General features: G+C 44.0%; 1 protein-coding gene across 5 annotated transcripts; it reads right to left on the bottom strand.

Moving 5' to 3' along the window:
* Positions 1-404: 404 nt before the first annotated feature.
* Positions 405-23,052, bottom strand: MORF4L1 (mortality factor 4 like 1). 5 transcript variants are annotated; one of them, XM_069866673.1, is made up of 14 exons: positions 22,923-23,052; positions 19,841-19,887; positions 17,388-17,455; positions 15,592-15,618; positions 15,089-15,175; positions 14,302-14,382; positions 11,686-11,748; positions 6,214-6,239; positions 5,511-5,599; positions 5,228-5,329; positions 4,478-4,566; positions 3,196-3,368; positions 2,787-2,871; positions 405-1,063 (listed from the first exon to the last, which is right to left on the bottom strand). In XM_069866673.1, exons 1-14 carry the CDS (start codon positions 22,960-22,962, stop codon positions 979-981), a joined length of 1,062 nt encoding a protein of 353 aa, XP_069722774.1. In that variant the 5' UTR covers positions 22,963-23,052; the 3' UTR covers positions 405-978. The 5 variants fall into 5 exon arrangements, with proteins under 5 accessions (XP_069722774.1, XP_069722778.1, XP_069722776.1 ...); XM_069866677.1 differs by lacking the exon at positions 2,787-2,871; XM_069866675.1 differs by lacking the exon at positions 11,686-11,748.
* Positions 23,053-24,344: the final 1,292 nt, after the last annotated feature.

The following is a 24,344-nucleotide window of genomic DNA, read 5'->3' as shown; positions in this document are numbered from 1 at the left end:
GACGAAGCAGTGCAGTCACAGCGCTCCACACCTGCCCTCCAGTTGACTGTTGGAGATGCTGCTACACATTTAACATTGAATTAGAGCAGAGAATGACAGACAGAGCCAGGCAGAGTGCACTCCCAGGGCTCAGGCTGTTAAGCCTTTTAGGAACTCTGCAATAAATGCAGTGACATTGCATTATCACCACTTACAAACTATAATGATCCCAGGGGTAAAGAATCCACACCGCCCACTAGAACTGGATGCATGGGCTTTAACTACTGGTCCTTAGAATTAAAAGGAACACAGCATCTGAATTAATACTGCAGAATGTTATATTACTCTTAACACACATCGATCACCTTTGACCGGCCGCTGCCGTAAGGGCGGGACTGATGCAAATCCAAATGAGAGACAGTATCTGAAATTAAAAAAGTTTATTTGAACGGTTGTAAAACACTGTGAAAGGACCAACATTTCCAAGACACTACGGTACAATAACGGTTAGAATATAAAACTCACAGTCCTTCAACCACCTAAATAACACCATACACATATGGAGCGAACGTTTCACTTCCAACACCAAGTGAATGGGTTTGAGTCAGACGAAGTTAGAGCACCAGCACTGGGTGAGCCCAGCCCTTGGGGGCTGGAGAGCCTGTGTCTGTCATCACTACGCAATAAAGCAGGGTAGCGAAGCACACGGTAATGTCAATACAGACCCACGAGCACTGATGAGTTCATACAACGACATACCATAACGCGTCCTTTTTACAGTCCACTGAAGTGAACAGCAGTGAGCCAGAAACACTGAAGAGCGCCCGTTCAACTCCAAGCTTCCGCTTTGGGAGGTGAAATTTGCTGGACTTACAAATGCCAGTTCCATTTGAAACACACAACTTTATTCACTTTATGCTTACATAACTTGTGCAATCGAAAGGTGAAGAACGAGATGTGGAAGGGGACAGTATCACACGGATCCAATTATCACTGGTATTATACTGCTTTCCGATGATACTCAGGAGGGGCTACTTCATAGTCACTGGCACTAAACAACGCGGAGGAATTCTTTGCTAAATACCTATAAAAACAATGAAAATATTAAATTACCCTCTTTCTGGAAGCCTCTGTTGTTTAGCAGAGTTGTTACGTGTTTGCTGAGACCATGAAACATGATTTCAAGAGCTGCAAATCAACACATCTACTAAAAAGTCATCTGGGCAAAGCAATTAAAGACTTGACAGCTCATGTCCAAAAAAATCAATTCCAAACAAGTTGTCAAGCCAGTCCAGCTCTGAGCGAGCACAGGGAGGTTAAGATTAACAGGATGAACAGTTTGAGGTTCAGTCAGCTGCTGTACCTCACATCATTTTACTACTGATCATACTCCAAGGGGCAGGGACAAGGAGCAGGACACCAGAAAGTTCTGTCTGCATAAACGTATAACCTGAGGGGTGTCAGTGAGTGATGGGGAGAGCAAAGCAAACCATGGTCAACGACTTCCACAGCAAGGTAAGTTATATGCCTCTACCTCTCAAATGGATTCAGGGACCTCTGGTGAGGCTTCATCTTTCTACCTTTACAGCTGAAAGTCCTTCAGCACTTGCATTTACTTCACACTTACCCAGAAGACCATGATCAAACTCGAGACTCTAGGACCACTCCAAAACAAGTCTACCATGGAAACAAGGCTGATCCATTTCTAGCTCTGCTGCAGAGCCATCTTGGAACTGTTGAGGGTTTTCTTTCAACCTCCAACAGTTTATCAATCACAGATGTAATGCTGGTATTGACTGGCAGAACAGCTTAATGCTTTGTTAACCCAGTTATTACAAATTGATATTTCCAAATGCTATCAGTACACCACTGAGGCCTTGTACGAGAATACAGTGAACACCTCTCTCCTCTGCATGTAATTCAGAAGTGGAAGCTGACAGCTCTAGTAAAATATGACTAAGAGAATCTGCCAGTACAGCAAAAGTGAAAAGCTGTACCAAGGCAGTGAGCTGGCAGAGCGGAGTTGCTTCACACCACACAATGTCCCTACAACTGCACAAGCATAACACCAGGTCCCCTCCAGCAAGGTACAGATGCATGGAAGCTGTTAAAGTCATGCTTGTACGTATGAGGGAACACAGGAATGGCACCTCAGGCACTGAACTGAAGTTTAATTCTGTTTTAGAATCTCATATTCAGGAAAGATTTGCAGGAGAACTCAGCAGCAAACGATTTCACAGTCCCTTACAGCAGAAAGGAACTCAAAGGTCTGATTATTTTTTAGAGCCCCCTTTTGCGTTTAAGTCTTGTATTGTTTAGGATGAGGATTTCAGTCTAAATATAATACATAGAGCACTACAGTGCAGAGCACTGAAGTTACAATGACAGTTTATGCCAGAAATAACATTAAGGTTCATCAGTTTTTAACATTTGCTCAATTGCTGTTGAGTAACTGTTGTGTAATTTAATAGTTTGCCTTAATCTGCTTTTTATAGCAACTACAAATGCTTCAACATTTGTTTTGAAACAAGTAGCAGACTTGGACAGTTTAGCGGAGACTAAGAGATAAATAAATAGACTTTAACTAGCAATAACCTCAGTGTAACTGGGAAGAAGTCAACACCAGTCTCACTCATGTGCATACAGCAGAGTTTGAGAAAGCTTCACCATCATCACGCGCAAGCCCAGGACAACAAAATGTATATATACATGCACATACATATGCTACATAGCAACCCTTCACTGGAAATTGGCCATGTGCTTATTGAACAACTTCTTTCTTGCTGAAAGACTTAAAAAGTACTTACTTTAAGAAGTCATGCAAATAGTTTAACAGCAAAGCCAGACTCTTCTCATCCAGAGGAGTGTAAGCAAGCATAGCTCCAATTCGTACTGTTTCAAAAGAAGCAGCACTTGTTAGTTGTAAACCATGACTTCAATAAGTACTTGAGTACAGTCTAAGACTTATAAGAACAGATAAAAGCAGCCAAGGAATCCATTCCAATATACACAGACTCACCTAAATTAAATAGGCTGTTGAATTCCCAAACAGCTCTGAACACTCTAGGTAGATGAAGTAAAAACAAAACCACGTGTTTCAGAGCTGCTGGTCAGATTCATGCCATTCACACACACACAAACAAGACTCAAGACAGGAAAAGAAAGCATTTGAATGCTTCCAACTGCTCTTCCTCCATCTCCAGAAGTCATACTCACCAAACAGCCTCAGCAGGTGTGGGGCACCATACACTTGGGACATTGGAGCATCTGGGTGATCCGCTAAAATCTCAGCGTATTGGGGCCTCTCAAACTTGTACAGCAGCTGAGTTCCCAGCATGACATTGAAGTACTCTTTAATTCCAGCCACAACTTCGTTGACCGCATATTCCCTGGTAAACAGAGAGAACACAAGTCTTGCTCTAGTGACTGGCTGAGACTTCCTTTAAAAATGGACTGTTCTGAACTCTAAGAATTCAGGCAAACCAATAAAAGCCTCACTTTTAGTCACTGACTCAGAGATATCACAGCAGTCCTTTCAAAGCAATGCTAAGTATTTATAAGGACACTCACCAGCTCTGCTGCTTCAACCACAGTTAAAACTGATGTGAGCTGGAATTAAAGTACAATACTATGAGTAATCACACTGAACTCTTGCTTATTGGGAAGGGGGAGACACCTGATACTTCAGGCAACTGACCCTTTCTACCTACACCTCAATGCCACACTCCTGCAGGCCTCCACCTCCACAACAAACGGAAGAATAACTATGCTGGAACTGACAGTGGCACTGCAAATCTGAGCAGCATAACCCTCACTCCACCCTGCAAAGAAGTTCAGAGCAGACATTAGGACAGTTACATAAATGAATGTTAAATCACCCTGAAAAGTCAATAGCACACTTCCTCTTGAATGGAAGAAAACAACTTCACATTTCTAGTTTCTCTCCCTTTAAAACAGGAAAGCTTCACTCAAGAATAAACACACCTTGTTTGCTGTCAGGGCTGGACTGCTGGGGTAATTACAAACAAGAACCTTCAAAGCTATCACCACAAGGTAATTAGCATTGCCCATCCGATTCTGATAAGTCATCCCCCATCTCCCTGTCTGCCACCCCTCCACCCACACAGTAACACTTTGCTCATCTGCTAGGTCGCCTTTTTGATTGTTTGTTCAGCTCATACACAGCAACTGCCAGTGACTTTACTCATCCAACACAGGAAGCTTGAGCTAGAATGAAGGGCTAGAGAACTATTCCCTTGGCTTAGATCAGCTTCCTTTAGGAGAAGGCTTAGGGAAGGTGGGGGAACCAGGAATAACATCCACAAAGCAGAACTGCATAACTTCCTCAGAGATTTCTAAACTCTTTGATCACTGGTCTTCAACATGAAGCTGGATGCTGGGCTGGGATGTTTAACAACCTCACTAAACTTTCCACAGCATACAAGTCCAACAACAACAGCAAAAGCAGCATTTAAGTTTGGAAATGACCACTACTTACTTGTTATCAGTATTTCCTCGTGACTTTTTGTAGTTTGCATAATCCTCTAAAATGGAGTCAACATTCTTCTTGGCAGGAAGATAGAAGAGCTACAAAAGAAAGAAGAAACTGTTCTAGTTGTGCAAGCTTAATAGCGGTTTCATAAGAAACAAGCCATGACTCGTTAATATGTATTAAGTTCATGGAAGTGTTTTATACTTTTAAAATGGAAAGCAAAGTTTAATGTACTATATCAGGAAGCTTTACGTGGATCCAGCCTGGCAGACATTACAATCGCTACCCTGTGCGACAGCTTTCTGCCAGTGCAGTGGAAGAGCTTAAGAAACTTGCAGAACTCTGCAGCAAGCAACACGAACAAGGCTGGAAGGAGCTGAGGTAAAATGTACATCACAATGTTCCTACAGACCAGTTACCTACCAACAAAGCAAGCTGTTCAAAGCATACCAGCAGGCCAACGATGCATACAGTTAACACCACCCTTAAAGCTTAAATAAGTTTAAATTATTTGCCTTATGCTTGATTGGACCAAGCCTGTCCTACAAATTTACATGCAACTCTACTGAGCCACAGTCTGACTCACAGGTGACCCATGGTTGAAATCCAACCAGAATGAGAACTGCCAAGTAAGCCACCAGGCTGCTGTCAAACCCTACAGGAGCACTGTGACTACACTGCACTCAGACAGGATGTGAGACTCTAGTTTCAGTGTCCTGGCCTGTAGATGGCCAGGTTGTTCCTTTGACAAATTACCTGCTTTTGCCTAGTGATCAAGTCCCAGTCATCTACCAGCCATGGTTTCAGCTCCTCTGGGATTTTCACCTTTACTTCAACTCTGTTCATAAATGTTTCTTCCTGAAAAAAAGTGAAACCAGACCAATTACTTTCATATAACTGTCCAGGCTAAGAGTCACCCATATTCCTTGTTTTCACAATTGAAATGCACCACTGGACTGTGGAATTACTAGAGTAATAGGCTCCTCTGGGAACAAGACATTCCTATCCAAAATTCTCTGAGAGAAGCAGAAATACATACACTTTCAACTGTCGGATCTACTCGAGCCCTCTTCTTCCTAGGAGGCTGAGGAGTCTCGCTAGTACTGCTCCCTTCTCCAGTTCCTGGAGCTGCACAGAAAAAGAGAAATTGTGCTGCTTCAGAGACCTGGGTAGTCAGTGAGAAATAGCACTGAAAAAAGATTTATAAACAGGATTTAAAAGTAAGACTCTGATCTCTCTTGGGTCAGGTCATCCTCAATTGTTTTTTGATATAAATATTACTTGTATTCTGGAAATCCCACACATTTGTGACATTTTCAACTGCTATATTTACACTAATCCCAAAATGGAGGTTTCTGCACTAAAAGCAAACCCATGTCAGTATCCAATGTTCTTCAGAAGAATTTTTTAAACCAGCAACTCTGCTTTACAGATACATCACATCGCCATCTCAATAAGCAAATGTAAGTTTGACTTCAATTATTTCAACAGATCCATGGAGACATCACTTTGGTTTTAATTTGCAAGAGATCAAAAATCTCAGACTGAAACAAGAAGTCTGAGTACAAACCAGAAAAGCGTGCCTTCCTCCTGACCAAGAGAAAGAAGAAGCAACTGAAACCCAAGAGAACAACACAAGGTGACAACAAGTAAACTTAGCTGAAGCAGATTTAAGGTCTTATCCCAGCTAGGAATCCTTCACTAAGGATATCCACTTACATACAAAACAAAGTCATACTTACTTTTCTGTTTGTTCTTTTTTGTTTTCCTGCAAGAAGAACACAAATTATTGCAAACACAGATAGCGATACTTAAAGAATTGAAAGTAGGAAGCCAGAAAAGTTGAGAACTCAGTTGCCTATAGAATACTTAGCTAAAAGGACATGAAAGACATCAGATACGATTTAGCATCTGTTCTGTTACTACAAGACTTGTAGCAGGCTATAATTCACCATTTTTGGGGGGAATCACTAAACCTAAACCTACAAATCCCCCAAAGGCATTCCAAGAACAAAGGAGTATTTAAAAGCAGTACTGACTCGACCCTTTAGGCAAGCAACATCTACAGACGTTTCATACTTCCCAAGTGCTCTTGGAAAACTGCACTAGGTTTGTAGGTTTATTTCTGTATTTCAGAGATCACTTAGAGACAGGATATGAGACAAGGAAAAAAGTGCAGGGAATCATCAGAGAAATCTCAGTCTGACTTAACTGAATTAACTTCCAGTAAAATACTGAAAACACGTGGTTTCACCACAACAGTTTAAACAGCTCTGTCAGAATTATAAGCATGAAGCTGCACAGATTGCCTATATCAGCTTTTAGGGGAGATCACATTTCTACTAAATAGGATCATCCCTAATATTTATCTTCTTACAAATGCTTCTCTCAACTGTTTACTGTTCCTAATTTACACACTTCACACTCCTCTAAGATCCCTGTCAGTAGCCCTTATTCCAAATGAAGAGCTGTACTTCCAAAAATCAAGGACACCTGGAATACAGTGTACACAACAAACATTCAGGTAGGTCATGAGTATCAGTGACAGAATTAAGCTGTCCTAACAGGGGTTTTTGTTATTATGTGAATTTTGTATATTTACTAACCATTTTCAGAGCATTTTAATTAAGAGCACCGCTACCCAAATTTCAATGTGCTCACAATTTATAAGAGTCCAGTTAAACCTCTCAAATTGCAGATTGTGTGGACAGAACTCTGCCAATACAAGATTATTCCCTTGGAAGTTCCCCACTATCTCGAATGACTTTTGTATCCGGGCTTGAACTGGGTTTATCTGGATGAGGAAGCAGGCAAGGGTTCTAGGGAGGTCTGAAGATTGGAAGATCTGTTTGTCTTGAAGCTGGAAAACAAGCATTAGGCTTAAACTGCAGGCAGAATAAATATCATCTCTCTCCAGGAAGAGGGAACAACTGCCAAGTCAAGGCACTGATAATGAACTTGTGTATTGAAAAGAAAGTATTTTCTTCCAAACCTAGAGTAAACAAGGAAGAACAGGGAGCTATTTCCAGAATTCAAATCACAAGACAGAAGTGTTAAGCATTAGTCTGGAAGCAGAGTCTTATAAAACTGGAACAGACTGGCATTATAAGGTACTTAAAGAACACAATTAGCACACTAAACCACATCTCTGTTACTGGAGCACAAAGTCCAGCATAAACCATCCTAGGCAGCTGCCTATGCTCTCCCACCTCATTCCTTGTATTTCAAGTCATATGCCTCTGCTTCGAGTCAGAGCAGCCATCTGCTTCCAAAGGCTACAAGACAATTCTGGGTTAGGGAACACACAGAAAGAACTAAGGTTAGAGACAAAGCATTTGGCAGAGAGCAATTTTGATAGCTTGTACCACAGACTGCCTGGAATAATGCTCAGCTGCACAAGGCGGAGTGCTGCTGTTGTGTGTGGTGACTGAAGCACACAGCGCACTCGATATCCAGGAGAAAGATGCAGCATCTGTATCAGAGGTTACAGACAGCCCTATTGATAGAAGTTGTAGCCTGAGAAGCTGAAATGTATTAAGGATCAGTTAAATCATATCCTTTTGTGCCTCTTCACAACTCTATTAAGAGCAGCAAGGCCTATCCTGCTGCACAGAAGCAGTATAAAAGCTTTCATTGACTTCTTAAACAGCAGGTACAGCCCAGCTGCTATTTTTCATTCTTGTATTTCTCTATTGACTGGCATTTTCCACTGAAAACTGACAACATCACTAAAAAGCAGCATGGAAGTTTCAAGGAAGCTTTTATGAGAAGATTTTTAATTAAAAGACTGAACAGAGGTACAAGGGGCTACGGATCTCACAGTTCAAATGCAAGGCCTGCATCCCACTGCAGTCAGACGCTACCTCCTCAAAGAAGCAGGGCCAGCAATCATTTCTGGTAAGATAAGCCAGCCCTCATTGCGGGGCTTTGAGCAGAACAAAACCACACATTTGCAATAAGAGTATTCATATATTAGGGGTAAAAGTGTGAGACTGAATTAGAAAGCAAATAATAAACGAACTATGGACATAACCATCTGAAACAACATAATCAGAGGAAAACAAACAGCACCACAGTTCACCACAATGAAATGCTATTAAAGATATCAAAGGTGACAGACCCTGAAGGAAAATAAGCGTTCCATGCAACAAGAGCATAATCCTGAACTTCCAGCCTCAGTATCTGTGAAGTCAGACTATGTTTACCAATTTTTCTTAAACATTTTGTCAGAGGACTACCCACTTGTGGCACCAGCTTGTCTGTGGTGCCACAGTTCAGTGGGGGGCAGCGCAGGAGCAGGCACAGCTCCCCCTCACTGGGATGAAGTCGGGCCCCAGAGGTGGCTTTGGCAGGAGGAGGGGATGCAGCCGTTGCTGCATGTTGGGTTGGATCCTAGGGACCTGGGTTGTTTTCGGGGATTCATTTCCGTAACTTTGGGTGGTTGCACTCCCCCCGTGTCTTTGTTGTGTGCCCCAGTATCTTGGTGTGTTTAGGTTTGCTGGAGCCAGAAATAAATACTGTTTTGATATTCACCCTGGGAGTGACCTTATTGGCCTCCGGATCGCCACACAGACAAACAAATCCACTTCTCCCAGACACGAGCATGTGGCTTGTGAGTCCGGGTTGTGACAGCGTCCAAAACAAGACTGTGTTCATAAGCAATTGAAGAGAAGCCCATAGAAGACGATATACTGAAAGACTGCACTTCACCTCTCCAGACATTCATCCGAAGGAAGGGAATCAAGTATCTGTCACAGAATCCTGGGGCCACCTCAAGAAGCCAGCAATCTTTGTACAAGACAGCTGGTGTTAATGCTCAGAGCTCTGAACTGGAGTGTCTTCTGGGATGAGACCAGAAAATGGCCAGCAGAAACTAAAAAAGGCTTCAAAAATACAATTCACTGCAGATAAATGACATCAGGAAAAAAACCCAGTTCTTTGGAAGTTTTACCTCCTTCACAACAGTCAGGAGTCCATGACCAGGCAGATAAACATTGTGGACAACACCAAGTACTTCACTTCCTCCAAATCTTTATGTGCCTTTTAGAAGGACATAAAAGTTTATTAGAATCCCCCTACAACAGCTGGTTCAGATGCGAGCAGCAGAGAAGGAAGGCAGCTACTGCTCAGCCACAGGCATTTGAGATCCGTACATTCATAAATGCCAGATAAAGGAGATGAGGTGCCAGTTTACTGAAGCAACAGGTGTAACTAAGCATAAAGTCTCTTCTAAAACAGGGTAATTGGTTATAAAACAGTAAAAGAAAAGATTCAAGTGTGAAAAATAACTATGTTGTAAGAAAGAATGAACTTGGCCATTATTGCTCAAGCAGCTTGGTCACTAACTCAACTGAGAGAACCATCAGAATTCAGATAAACCATCGAACATCATTAACAAAAAGATAAAAACCAAGGTCCAGATGATATATAGGCACGTCCCCTCTGCCTGGTCACACACCTTGACCTTGGAAGGCACACAATAAACCAGAAGAGGCAGAGAGACGAGAGGAGAGTTGGAAGTGTGCAGCAGCTTCTACTGGGCAGGCAAGTCAGCCTGAGAAAAGCCCAACTTGGCAGGAGGAGGGGAAATGTAGCAGAGATATCAGTAGCAATAAAAGGTGAAGCTCGAAGAATGAACCAATCTTTCCTCAAGGCAGAAGAAAGACCAAAGCAGCAGACATCAAAAAGACTGGAGGAGTCATCCCCTTTTTTCCCCTCTTCAGCGCTGTACTGAACTACAGTGAGAATACAAAGGGGGTGTCAGCAGTCCAAACGGTTCCGAATTTATTAGATAAGACAATCCTACGAAGGGTTATTAAACACAGATGCAGCCTGCAGCTCTCAAGGCCCTGAATTACAGGCTGCTAGAAGCAAAAAGGGTGTTTGCAGCAGAACACCATTCTAGACTTGACTCACTTGATTATCCCTAAGCACGTTACTGGTGACCAGACAGCAGAAAAGGTTAGGAAAACCTCTGGCTTGAGCCAGTGCAGCTATTCTGATGCTGTTACAACCCTGGACAGCTGGCACGTAGGCAGCGTTCACTGGCTGCTTGACACTCAGACAGCTTGAAGTGCCCTGCGAGAGGGCTGCTGGCTGTGACAGAGATAGCAGGGCGGCCGCTAGGGATTTGCAGCAGGAACACGTGCTTCCAAGTAGCAAGGCCAGATTAAGAACAAGACTGCTATGAGAAGAAAACCCATAACTCCAAAGGCTCGATACTGTTTTGAGTGAGATACTGTTTTGAAAGCATCTCTGATGAGACTGCTTGCACACAGATAATTTAAAACCAGATGCTATTCTCAGGTTTGTTATTCAGCAATGTATCTTCGCTCCAGAGCGCTCTCAGTTGCCCTCCTTATTTTCAAGCTCCCATCAACTCTGATTGTTCATTGATCTTTTGCAAGTTAATCATATCAGGCCCATCCAAGGTAACATCAGCTCTAAGAAGTTTGAATTCAGCAGAGCTACACATGAAACAGCCTGAAGAAGCCAGTACCTGTGTTGCACTTCATTTTTAGCAGTCTGCTATAAGCATAGACAATGTTTTCTATGATAGCTTCTAGTTATCATAAAATGAATAATTATTTTAAAAAAAACAATGTATCCAACCCGCATGTCATGCATTATTCTATTTGAGCCAATATTGCTTACAAACCATCCCAAAAGCTTTTTCAATGAGCTTGCAGTTTAAGGAAGCAGTTACTCTGAGTGGACTGGAGCCAGCAAAAAAAAACCCAACAGAGTACGTTAAGGAGCAAGTTCAAACCTTACATTTTAACACTGGCTCTCAGAGCAGCCTCACTCTGCAGACTCACAGCAGAGAGCACAGGTTGTTACCAGTTCCCATGGAAACTGAACCCCAGCATGCGGACCAACTGTAACCTTCTAGAAACATCCAGTTCCAAACATCTGCAATCAAGTTGTTCTCCATTTCCCTTTAAAGAGTGGAGGCACTGAATGCATTTGACTACTCATGCTGTACCTTATGCCAACTGAAAAGATACACGCTTCAGGAAACTAAAAACTGGTCATCCATGCTGGCTTTAAAAACCAAACGATAAACTGTGGTATTTATAAATAACTGAATTGCTACCAAAGCTTACATTATTACATCTGAAGACTTTAAGAGTCTCTAAAAAGAAATCTATGAAAGCAAGGAGATCTGGATTTCAGGATGAAAATCCTGGTTTGACAATCCATCCTTAACTCACCGCGTCGATATTGTAGGGGTCTCCAAACAGCAAACAGTATGCGCTCCATCTCGTCTGAAAAATCTAGGCACAATGGGGGTTGAGTTAAGGAAAGAATGTCAGACCTCGTGGTCAGCCTTAAAGAGAATCGATTTAAGATTCAAAAATTTACCTTTTTGGCAGCATATCATAGTCTTACTGAGCATTCCTGGAGGATAAGCTGGGCTTAGATTGTTATTTCCTTCCCATTATTGTTTGTCTATCTGAAGAATAAGTTTCAAAATCTAAGTTACCTTTCCCTTTGTGCAATCCTCCAAGAATGCTATAAAAGGTAAATTTTGAGGCCCAAAGGCATTACCCTTTCAGAGTAGTTACATGATCGGTTTTTCCCCCTCCCCACCAGCAGTACTTTATATAGTACTTCATATAGCTGCAATGACCTTAGCACCACAACAAGAGAACAACGCAGAAGTCTTATTTTGGAGCTGTATTTTGAGGTTTTTTGGAAGCCATCTTGTCTTTAGCTGTAAGCAGGATGCGAGCAGCAGTACTTCGGTCAATCAGTATCACAACCCTGCATCACTGCTATCATTCAAAGCATTTCCTCTCAGCCTCCAAATAGGGAAGAAAAACAGGGAGACTTTGTTGAAGGAAGCATAAGTATAATTTAGAAGGATGCATTGGAAGCTGGTATTGGCTAGAGACAAGGAGCAAGATCAGTGCAACAAGTGTATGGGACCCTGTTAAAAGTAACCCTCACAACACAACTGCTGTTCCAAAGACAATTGTTTTCCTTCTTCCCTTTCATAACTCCGAAAATCCACCATCAAGGAATTAATCTTTCCAGTCACCATGGAACAGAAGTGCCAGAATTAGCTTACTGCCTGTTTGCTACGCTGGGAACAGCCACCCATGCTTACCACAGCAATGACAGTGAAGAGCAAAGCCACTCCCTTCCCCCAGCTTGTTTCATCCACAGTAAAGACAGACACGGTAATGCACTTTCAAGCTTTAGAGCTACCCAAAGATCAAGTTACTCAAGATGAAGTAATTTCTGCTGTGTGGGTCTCCCTTGGATGCTATGTTATTAGGTACGGTTGAGAGGATGCAGCCAACTTTGATTTCACAGGCTAACATTAAGCATTTACTCAGCTGTAGAACAACTCATCCCACTGCAACCAGCCTGAACCACCACGATGACTAAAGCTGGCAGCACAGGGAACCTCATCCTGCAGTTACTACTGGGATATTCTCTATAGTGCAAGTTGTAGGTGTTTACGACTGAGTCATTGCTACCTGTATCCAAGTTACACATGAAACGAACCCTGCTCCCACTGACTAAAATGCAGGCTTCGGGTGCAACAATCCCATAAACAGCCAATTCATAATGGTCATCATTTAGATTTCTTAATTAGATTTTAATGACGCTCACTAGGAGCTGTCTAAGCAGACATTTTGTTTGGGGTTTTTTCACCCCAAATGAAAAAAAAAAACAGGTGACCAGATCCCTGCCAGAAGCCATCCTGAGCTGACAGAACTCGCATGTCAAACTGGAGGGGTTAAAGCACCTCAGAACCTACCTCACCAGACCATGAGGGAGCATGCACGCAGTGTTTTAGCCAGATCCATCAGATTCCCTATTCCAGAGACCGAGAGCCAATTTACAGCCTCAGCAAGGCTTTGACTAATCCCAAAAGAAAATTTGCATTCAGGATCTACAGAAAAAAAACCCAACTGCACCCACTAGCACTGCACCTCTCACATCAACGATATGTCTCTCGTAGCATCACGCCCATAAATGAGACATGAAATCTGAGGCTGCTTCCAAACGCTTTTAGGAATTGGTGTCATTTCAGAAGATTCCTCATGCAGACTAGAATCATAAATGAAGTTAGGAGAACAAAACACTAATGAGTCTTCACGATTAAATGAAGCACTAGCCCTAACAAAAGAGTTTCATGGCACATGAGCAAAGCAGTAGAGCTGCACTGATTGAATGACAATCTGAGCAGAACACCAGACAAGCCTATGCCTAAAACCAAAAAGGATGAAATGAGAGAAATCTAACAATTACATCCTGGAATTATTTTTTCTAATAAATGTCTGAACTTGCTTCTGGTCTCTTAAGATGCAAAACCATTTTTAATAGGTTTTAGTTTTGTTAAAAACAGCAAAATAAAAACCTCTTTAAATGCATTTTAAACAATTGCACTGTGAGAAGGGAAGGCATTTTAGCAATTTTATTCAAATGCGCTTGCATAACATGGAAGAATTGTAAAACTCTACATAGAAACAGATTTCACGGAGGTACATAAGACTCACCACTTTTCAAGTGTCGGTGCACTGAACTTAGGAGGAATAGAGTACAAAAGTAGTGCTAGTGTCTGCTCAGTACCAAACACCACAACAGCCTAGGAGGGCAGTTTTAAGAAAATACTTCGAAGGCCTTTTTGGTATCACAAGAGTTAAACTTTTGCACAGGTTGTGTCAGAAGTAATGCAGTTTAGCCTGCAGAGCCATTCAAAGAAAAATACTAGTTGGAAATCACTAGTAAAACTGACAAGCAAAAGTTTGGGAGCTCTTTGGGTGGGGTTTTTGGGGTGGGTTTTGGTTTTGTTTAAATAAAAAGTTTCTTACACTTCAACATTTTTCTGCTGCAGACCAGAAGTCTTCTTGCCCGGAGCAGCACCTCTCATCTTCCCCTCTGCATATTGTTCCCTTTAAAAAGAGCAAATTCGTAAATAAGGTTTTAATGCAAAAAGACGCTTGTTTCTCTCAAAGGTCAACAGGTAATGCAAAGCATTTCGAGAATGTCTAGTAAATGAGTTTGTAAATCAATGCGTGTCACAAGCAGGAAAAAATTCAACTCAATATCAAGAAGATTTAGGCTTCTTCATGAACACCCATTTCTCCCCCTCCCACCACTCCTGTTACATTGAATCACACAGAAGCAGCACACTGCTGCTGAGGAATACAAACCAGCTTCTCAGTAAAGGCATTTCTATTGAAGAAATACAAGATGAGCACTCATAAAATCGATCTGTTTGTAGGCATCCTGAACTGAGAAGATCCTCAGCCCGTAACAATATATTTTAAGGGTGTTTTTAGCTGTCTGATTTCCACAGCACAAGACGTACAGGATTTCAGGCTGCCTCTCTGTTTCATCAACCTCCTCTTCATTAAAACCTCAATCACCTCTTTAAAACTAAGCAGCAGCTTGTCCTGTCTAAGATGCTATAGAACAAAGGCCAGAACACCTCTGCAAGCCAAAGCATCTCAAGAATAAGTGAGCACACGAACACCTCTTGGAGGATTTTTTTTTTCCCCAAAAAACCTCACTAACTTCCCGTAATATTCAGTTGTTGGGTTGAAGCTGTGTTAAACAAAATACCTACTGATGAGGACTTCTACCAAGAATACTTACTGATTGGCCTTTTGAAGTTCTTTTTGCTTCTGCAAATTGGTATCCACGTATTTGAGCACTCTGCTTTCTGGAACCCATTCATCCCAGCTGAAAAAATGTATCAAAATCAAGCAATCATTCAAATCATTCCATAACTGCATCCTACATGCAACAGCCAATTATAAGCTGCGTGGAATTTGAGAGTGAACCCTGTTTTTCTATCAGGTCATGGACTGGCACAACTGGAAGTGTAAATTACCAAACGCATTCCCCACGGACTGAAGCTGTAAGGATTTTTCTAGGGAAGTGTAAACCTCGGGCATTTCCAGACTTTCCCAAACCTGAAGGATGGGCAGTGGAGGGAGGGGATTCTCTAATTTAAGAATCATCTTGGGGAGAAAAAAAAAAATGTATTCTATGCTTACTAAATTAAGGGACACCTGTGGCCATAACTATCATGAAGCAAGTTTCCTTTATCTATTCCAACATTTTATAGGTTAACAAATTTAGCAATAAGATCTTACTGTAAGAAGAAGAGCTCTGATTTCTGTCTGTGAAGGAAACCAAGATGGCATGAATATTTGCAGAATCTGAAGTGAACGATTTAAGAGAACAGGTTGTTGGGGAAATTGCCATTACAAGAATTCCATTTTGACAGACTGGATTATCTGAGCAATCTGACAGTTTATTCCAAATAAAACACAATAAAAGTGGCCCAGTTATTATAAAGTATCCAAGTTAAACTCCACCTATAAAGAGTTGTGTGCCGTTCTCATTTCATTGCAATAGCTGCTGCCTTAGAACATCAAAGTGTCAAAACCAACACCACTATAGGAGTCTTAAAGAGTTATGTCAAGGCAAGCTCAGCATCCAGTGTTGGAGAAACACATGCCCAGCTGTACACAGCCTCGGAGCACATTCTCAGGGTGGTGCTTTCGTCACACATCTAAGCCACTTATCTCAGTCCTGCCTGTGCAGCTCAAGAAGCCTTCCGAAGCAGCACTACATAACTGCACGGCACATTATACTATACTATGAAGAAACTTTTTTGGTGTCCTAACTGTCAATGCTTGTGAAACAAAAATTAACAAGTCAAGCAATTAACAAGCAACAAAGGACCATAATTATAGAAATCAAAATTAAGGAGTCACACTGTCCCAGCTGTCCAAATCTTGCAGCAATGCCACTTTTAAAGTGGTCAATTGGAAGCTTGAAGGCAAGAAAACTCAAATAGCCAAGCAAGAAAAGCAAGAGTCACGGCATTACTTGGGGCACCCCTCATCAGAGATCAACAAGGAGAGAAAGCATCAAATTGATGCTGCCTCGTTAATATACCAATTACATTCCCTGTAACTGCTGGTGTCTACCATAACATTCACCTGTCCATTTGGTAGGGTGAGTGCACAGTGCATTTACAAGAGTCATGTATTAAGCACGAAGTTCAGCTTTCAGTCACTGAGACAGAGATAGACTAAGGTGACTAAGTGTCCACAGCATTGAAATAAAACAAAACCAAACCAAGCAGCTCTCTGAAAGACTCCTAGAGTCTGAGTAGATGAAGCTTTTAATCACATAGCAAAATACTTCATTCTTCTAAATTCAAAACCCAGAGGCAGAACAGCATTCACATGGAAGAAAAAAGTACATAGATGCACTGTCTTCAAGGAAGTATTCACCTTTAGTGGGTTCAAATTTATTTCACAGAGACGCCTTTATTCTCCAGCAATCTCTCCTCTAGGATTCTAACATTGTCACAGAAGTTAGAAACTTTACCTTACCCTGAGAGACAAGAACTGAAATAGAGGCTAAACCCGCTCCTGTGGAGGACTCAGCCAGCCTCTTCCATTCAGAACACAGCCTCCAGTAAGGCACACTCATCCAAATCTTTGCTACCAAACTTTGCTGCCCAGAGCATAAAAGCAAAGTACACTCTGTGTTAGTGGAGAGTTTTGCCTCACCTCAGTAGGGTTGCCTCTCCTACCTGCACACAACAAGGAAGTTTTTGTGCTAAATATTTCTGCCAGGGCGGAATTACAGTAACTGTCTTCACACTGGAAAAAACAGCATTTCTACTGGTCTACCTACACGCTAAGCCAGTCTGTCCGCACAACCAAAGCTCTGAAGGAAAGGGGCATTTTCTTGGTGTTACCATAAATCGTTGACTTCTGTATAAAATCATTTTGGCCAATTTCAGAATCAAGCTCCCAAGGACAGGGATGTAGGAGTGCTCGTGGTCTACTGAACTCACATTCAAACAGACAATGCTGCCTTTTCCTGTGAAGGAAAATGAAATATTAATTGCATTTTATGTAATACTTACTTTTTATTCCAACCACTGTAATGGATGAAGTATTTCACTTGCTTGTCCTTTATGGCAACCTTTACACACTGGAACAGAGAGGAAAGTTCAGTCAGTACCACAACCAGAACAGAGATCCAAATGAATATTGCTTTTATAGCTTCCAGAGTTTAAACATGCAAGGATTTCCATGCAAGCAACTGGAATACTGGCAGCTCTTTCACAGCAGAAATAAGTCCTCTAACACAATTTACTGCCTATTTACAGATTTGGAAGGGCTAGGCAAACAAGCAGCTCTGCTCTGCTACCCAAAGGAATGCCTCCACTCATGAGAAGGATCAGGAACCCCTGCATACAACCAGAACAGTAAATAAACGGTAACTTCCCTACCCCGGGTTAGCCAAACACTGTTCCCTAGAGCACCCATTCACATGCAGGCCCCCACGTCAGGCAGGTAAACTGACCGACAGGGTCTTCAAAAGGAAAATCAATAATACGGATCTCTACAGCCACAGAGGGAGCATTATGTTCAGCAGAAAGAGTTCCAGTAAGGCTTTTCCTAGGTTAAGAATGCACACATTAGGTAAATAAACCCAGTTATTTCCATCAGAAGACTGGCCTATGAATGCATTAGCTTCCTCATATGCCAATGGTAAGGCAAGACCATTAAAAGAGGGAGCACAAACATAACAAGGTTGCTCCAGCCACCCCATAATATCACTCGGATCAGAACAGTCCCTCACAAAGTCTTCTGCCTTCTAGTTTAGCACAGCTCTATTCACAGCCTGCAAGACCCTGCAGACTCCTGAGGAGTCTGTTCAGGTGAGCCAGCACAATTGTGCTCGATGCTGGATAACACCAGTGCCTCCTCCTGCCCCTGAAGGCTGGCACGCAAGAGCTCAAGCTACTGCATCTGTACAAAATCAAAACATTGCCAGAGACATGCCTCTTCCTGCAAAAACACAGCCCACAGAAACAACACCTCAGGCCCCTCAAATTCTCTGCTATACAAAATTAAATCCACCAGATTCTGCCTGGGTAAAGCACCTCACGCAGAAAGGTACCAAGTCTTGCTCTGGATAGAGATAAGGTGCCACTCGACCACTTTAACAGTGAAGTCAAGAGGGTGGTGTAAAATAGGAAGAATCAACCTCTTTGGCTCTACCTTTTAGTCGCTTTTAAAGGATTTTTTTCCACTGAAGTAAAAAGTGACTCCTAAAAGACATAGCTGCTATCTTCCTGCCTTGCTGAGTTACCTCGAAGTATCTGAGAGGGAAGAGCCTTCTGCTGTACAGCACCTTCTCAAGACTTTTGTGGTGACTCCTTCCTGCACTGTGCCCAATTAAAACAAATACAATTGCCAACAGAGAGAGGAACATTGTATTTCAGTATTGATCTCCAAATGGCACACATGGAACTTAAAATCAGTCTGGACTTGCAACTCAGAGTAAGGCTACCCTAATCTGCTTTGACACAGCACTGCACCAGCACCTCCTTTTGACAGCCCTGGAATTGAAGTCACCCAAACACAGCACATGTGCTTAAGAAGGGGCTCCTTGTTTTTAAGAACATAAGCAAGCACAAAGCAATGAAAATTTGAATGCATTAATGTACCAAAACATTTTCCTTCCTGCTAGAGAACAGAGTGTCTGAAGTGAATCTCATTTAACTCTGCACTGCACAGAGATGTACAACTATTGTGTCATCATCTTCATACTGGTGAAACACGAGTACCTCTCCAACCATCTTGCTATGGGAAGCCAAGGATATGACCATCAGGAATGAAATAACTTACATACTGAGAACCGAAAGAGAAAACCAGATCAAAGTAACAGGAAGAACATCAAGGCTGTTATTCATTACAACCTATGTAAAAATCAAACCTAGTTCCTTCTGCCATTTCAGGAGACCAGAAGAATCCAGACTCTTACCCAGGCAAAAAACTCCTGTGCCAACTGGGAAATCCCTTCCAGCACCTGCAAAGCACACTTCTCCAAGACACAAACGTGCAATGTATGGTTCCTGCAGTTAAAAACTCAGAACTGAAGATGCCATTTCCTTCATAACTTTAACCCAACACTACCCCTTGCAGCACTGTCCCATTTGAAGGCCAACTGTACTCAGCCTCCTGCACCACAGCTCACTCAGTAGCAAACGCATTAGCACCAGCTCCTACGGGCATGAATGCTTCCTAGCATCCTGGGAACAAAGATCTATCAGGTGTTCCACATAAAGCCCACCCGACCTTCAGGAATTCATCAGAACAGTTGCACAGTACTGCTGGGTTACCTGAGGTTTTTCTATAATACAGAGCTCCAGGATTTCAAACTGTTTCCATACATCATCAAGTTTTTGTTCAGCTTAGTTTCAATCCTTTATCCCATCTAGTGCTGTACAGCAGGTAAACGAATACAATCCCCTATTTTCTTGGGGAACAGTCAGAACCATCTGCAGCAATGAGCAGCCCCACGTACCTTTGCTTCATAAAGGAGAGGTCCATGAAAACAAAGCACTCGTTCACCTGAAATAAAATTGCAGACAAACATCTTAGAACACCACCAATGTGCCGTTCCTGTAAAACATATCTCATCAAGTAAAACATTGTATGAATCCAGCGTCAACCTAGAGAGAAATTCAAAGGTGGATACTGATTTGAGAAGCAGGGTAGTGTTCGGGAAGCAAATTCGCTCACATACAAAAGAGAATCAGAGCTCTGATTATTTAGTCCACAAAGCGAAGACTCCTAGACCTCCCTAGAGAGCACTTATGCAAGCCACATCCAACCTGCCTAGAGTTCTGCAGAACAGCCAGCAACTTTGGCAAACAACTAGCACCAGAACTCACATTCTTGCCCACACAGCCAGCCACTGCCAACTCAAGCCACTGACAACCTTAAAGGCTGACAGAGAGAACTCCTCTGAAGCCTTGAACTTCAGATGCAGGCACCAAAACATACTGGCTCAATACAAACAGACCCCTTCAGACTATGTCAGCAGGTAAAACTGTCTCGCTGTAAGGGATTCCTGAGTCTCCACATGACACAGCATTTTGACTGAGAGCAGGAAATGGCTCTCATAAGAGATAACCACTCTGTACCTTAAGCTTCTGACACAAGTGTCACTCGTGCTCCTTTTCCTGCAGGAAGCACTCCTACACCAGCTGGTGTTCCCAGTTCAATGGAGTCAGGAAGAAAGAGAACTGACACTGTTCCCCCATCCAGCCTGTGGGACAGATCAATGCCAGGTTTGTGCAACAGCAAGAGATTGTTCTGCAGTCTGTCTTTTCCCTTAATGTCAAGGTCTTATTGTGCAGTTACAGTGTGGGAATCTGAACAGACTTGATACAGGACATCTGAGTACAGATGTTTCCTTCTGGAAGGCAGTAGCGCCTCATGTTTTCACAGAGAGAAGCTGCATTACATACTCCAGGGTACAGCACCCATCAAGCTCTTACAACTGTTGCTAGGAGTGAGGGGACAGAAGAGGGGGTCACAGCCCCCATGTGCAGGTCACATAAGCAAGTGAAAGGGCTGGGAAGGAGGCATGTGGAATCTGGCAGTCTCAAGCCACAGAACTCTGGACACCACCTTCCTTGTGAGCAGCTCAGGAATGAGGAGGGTGGGGGAAGGACAACCATATCCAGACTCTGAGCAACATCCAACTGTAAATTTACTGCTTGATTCCTACACTGACTAGGAAGAACTGCTCATGTTTTAAGACTTTATTATTACCCAGTCTGTAGGAACCCATGCTTTCTTTCCACAGAGCTGAAACAACTGTTCACAGTAAAGGCCAGAAATTTATTGCGACTCATAAAATCCTTCTGTGTATCAAGAAAGGAAAATGATTTAGGAAGGTTATCATGGAAATGTCCATTTTGATACATCCTGTACTTTTATTTAATAAAGAAAATGTCTTTATAATGTTAAGATGAGATCACAAACAGATATATGTTTGTGGAAAGAAGCCTAAAACCTTTATCTTCTGTACTAAATCGAGGTTGCTCAGATTCCTACAGCTGTCAACACCACTACAGCCCCAAATTTTTCCTAACTTTCAGTTTCTGCAGTTCATTTGATTTCTCATTAATTATTATAATGTGAATCATACATTAAAATCTTGATTATTTTTGCAGATTGATAATACTGTAGGTACTAGGCGCATGGGCATGGAACGCTGCTGCACAACTGAGCACGCTCCAACGCAGGCAGCCATGAAGCACAGACAATTGCAGGGTTGTTCCAGCCACCTGGAACAGCCAGCTTCCAGATATCCTTCTGCAAACCGTGCTTCTGAAAAGAAGCCATGGTTGTGTGAGAAGTCCTGCTTCAATGCCAAAACACAGGACAGGAAAAGAAGAGTGGAGTGAGCTGGAATTTTCCATTGCCTACCATTCTCATTTACCTATATTAGTATCAACCACAACTGTTATCTAAAAAACAAAATGTATGCCAAACGAGTCAGAAAAAGCATAATCTTAACCCTTATTCACCTAAGCACTTGGTGCTTTGTTGTAAATAGGGATTCCACTATCACTGCCAGCTGTAGTTCAGATATCGCCTCCTGCATGAGGATCCCTCACCGAAGAATCTTCCATTTCAAGGAAGGGTAAGTCACAGCCACATTTCAAAGGCAAGAAAAATAAAATCCTGACAGATTTAGTAGATTTCAACAGGTTTAATGCCAATGGATGTCAGTGCCCACAAGAAAATGATGCGTATTTAGAATGAGAGGGGACAGGAACGCCCCATGTCTCACTGCTAGGAAAGATGAGAAAGAGAGAGAGAGAGAGACAAAGACTTCAGGAACTCATTTGTTCCATGCGTTGTCACACTGTTAGATCAGTGAAAGCTAAAAACCAAGCCACCCTCTGCAACAAGGGACTGCAAGTCCTGGTGTGTGGGCCTAGGCTAGCGAGGGCCTTGCTGACAGCTTACCTTACAGCAACACTCATCCCAGAATAGTGGTATGCAGAGGTCTCTTCTCTCGCAGAGGCCAGCCTTTCAGAGCCCTGAACCTCTCCACAGCTGCCGCAGGCTCCCGGCTACACCTCAGCCTTCACGGGGTGTCGTGTTTGCCCCACCCCAAGGGGATCCCTTCCCCTGCCTTCAGGGAGGGCTCCCCATCTCCTGCCTCAGCAGGGCCCCTACAGCCTCAGGGGGGTTGAGCCCACCCACCCCCCGCCTTTGGGAGTCCCCCCTTCACCTCAGGGCGCGGTGCGTGCCCCCTCTGCCTTCAGGAGGGACCTCGAGGCTCAGGGTGGTCGTCGCACCCCCCCTCAAGCTCCCACCCCTCCGCCTCTATAGAATTCCCTTCGCCCCTTGCCTCAAGGGTCCCAGACAGCACAGACGCGGCTTTGCCCCCTTCACACCGCTCCCCTTGCCCCGCACCGCGTCCCCCGCCGCCGCCAGGCCGGGAGAACGACCGGCACCAGTGGGTTTGAAGCCGGGAACCCGCCCAGCCGCAGCCCGGCCCCCCCCGCAATCCTCATCCCGGGCTCCTCCCCACGGGTCCCCGGGGCTTCCAACCCGGCCCCCGCTCCCCTCCCGGCACTCACCCTCCTGGAATTTGGGCTTGGGGTCCTGCTTGGGCGCCATTTATGAGCGACGCCGCCGCCCGCTCCCCGCGGGGGCCTCAGCGCCGCCGCCGCTGCATCACGCGCGCCCGGGGCTCAGCGCGCGCCGCGCCGCCGCCGTGGGTGCCGCGGGGCGCGGCGGGACTTGTAGTTCTGAGCAGGGAAACGCCGCTAGGCAGGCTGGGAACTTTGTAGTCGCGCCCGGGGCGCAAAGCATTCCGGGATTTGTAGTTCTGCGTCTGGAGCGCCCCGCGAGGCATGGCGGGACTTGTAGTTCTAAGAGAATCATGGATTCATGGCATCAAAGACTCATAGAATCTTAGAATCACAGAATCACCAGATTGGAAGAGACCCTCCGGATCATCGAGTCTGACCATTCCTATCAAACACTAAATCATGTCCCTCAGCGCCTCGTCCACCTGTCCCTTAAAACCCCTCCAGGGAAGGTGAATCAACCCCCTCCCTGGGCAGCCTCTGCCCGTGCCCAAGGACCCTTTCTGTGAAGAATTTTTTTCTAATGTCCAGCCTAAACCTCCCCCAGCGGAGCTTGAGGCCATTCCCTCTCGTCCTGTCCCCTGTCCCTTGGGAGAAGAGCCCAGCTCCCTCCTCTCCACAACCTCCTTTCAGGGAGTTGGAGAGAGCAATGAGGTCTCCCCTCAGCCTCCTCTTCTCCAGGCTGAACACCCCCAGCTCTCTCAGCCGTTCCTCATACAATCTCATACAAACATAGAATTGTTTGGTTGGAAAAGACCTTTGAGACTATCGAGTCCAACCATGCCTGCCCACTACTAAACCACCCCTGAGCACCCCATCTGCCTGTCTTTTAAACCCCCCCAGGGATACGGACTCCTCCACTGCCCTGGGCAGCCTCTGCCAGTGCTTCACCAGTCTTCCAGTAAAGACATTTTTCTCAGTATCTGATCTGAACCGTCTCTGGCACAACTTGAGGCCATCTCCTCTTGTTCTATCGCCTGTCACTCGGGAGAGGAGACCAGCACCCACCTCGCTACAACCTCCTTTCAGGCAGTTGTAGACAGTGATACGGCCTCCCCTCAGCTTTCTCCAGGCTAAACAAACCTGGGTCCCTCATCTGCTCCTCATAACCCTTGTTCTCCAGCCACTTCCCCAGCTCCGTACCCCTCCCCTGGACGCGCTCCAGCCCCTCCGTGTCCTTTTTGTCCTGAACCCAGGATTCAAGGATTCACCAACGCTGATCCAAGCCAGGCTGATGTTGGCCTCCCTGCCCACCAGGGCCACTGCTGGCTCATGTTCAGCTGCTGTCAACCAGCACCCCCAGGTCCTTCTTTGCCAAGCAGCTTTCCAGCTGCTCTTCCCCAAGTCTGGGGCGCCACAGGGGGCTGTGTCCCAGGCGCAGGACTCGGCACCCAGCACTGTTAACCCCAT

Source organism: Phaenicophaeus curvirostris, chromosome 12 (genome assembly GCF_032191515.1).
Source record: "Phaenicophaeus curvirostris isolate KB17595 chromosome 12, BPBGC_Pcur_1.0, whole genome shotgun sequence".
Lineage (NCBI taxonomy): Eukaryota > Metazoa > Chordata > Aves > Cuculiformes > Cuculidae > Phaenicophaeus > Phaenicophaeus curvirostris.
This window is presented reverse-complemented; position numbering and strand designations above follow the sequence as displayed.

Excerpts from the sequence above, each read along its gene's own strand:
- MORF4L1 (XM_069866673.1), bottom strand. The coding sequence starts at position 22,962 with ATGGCGCCCAAGCAGGACCCCAAGCCCAAATTCCAGGAGG. Across the intron at positions 15,619-17,387 it reads TACAGTGGTTGGAATAAAAA|ACAGAAATCAGAGCTCTTCT; the intron begins GTAAGTATTACA and ends TTTCCTTCACAG. Across the intron at positions 3,369-4,477 it reads CGAGGAAATACTGATAACAA|GGAATATGCGGTCAACGAAG; the intron begins GTAAGTAGTGGT and ends TCTGTTTACCAG.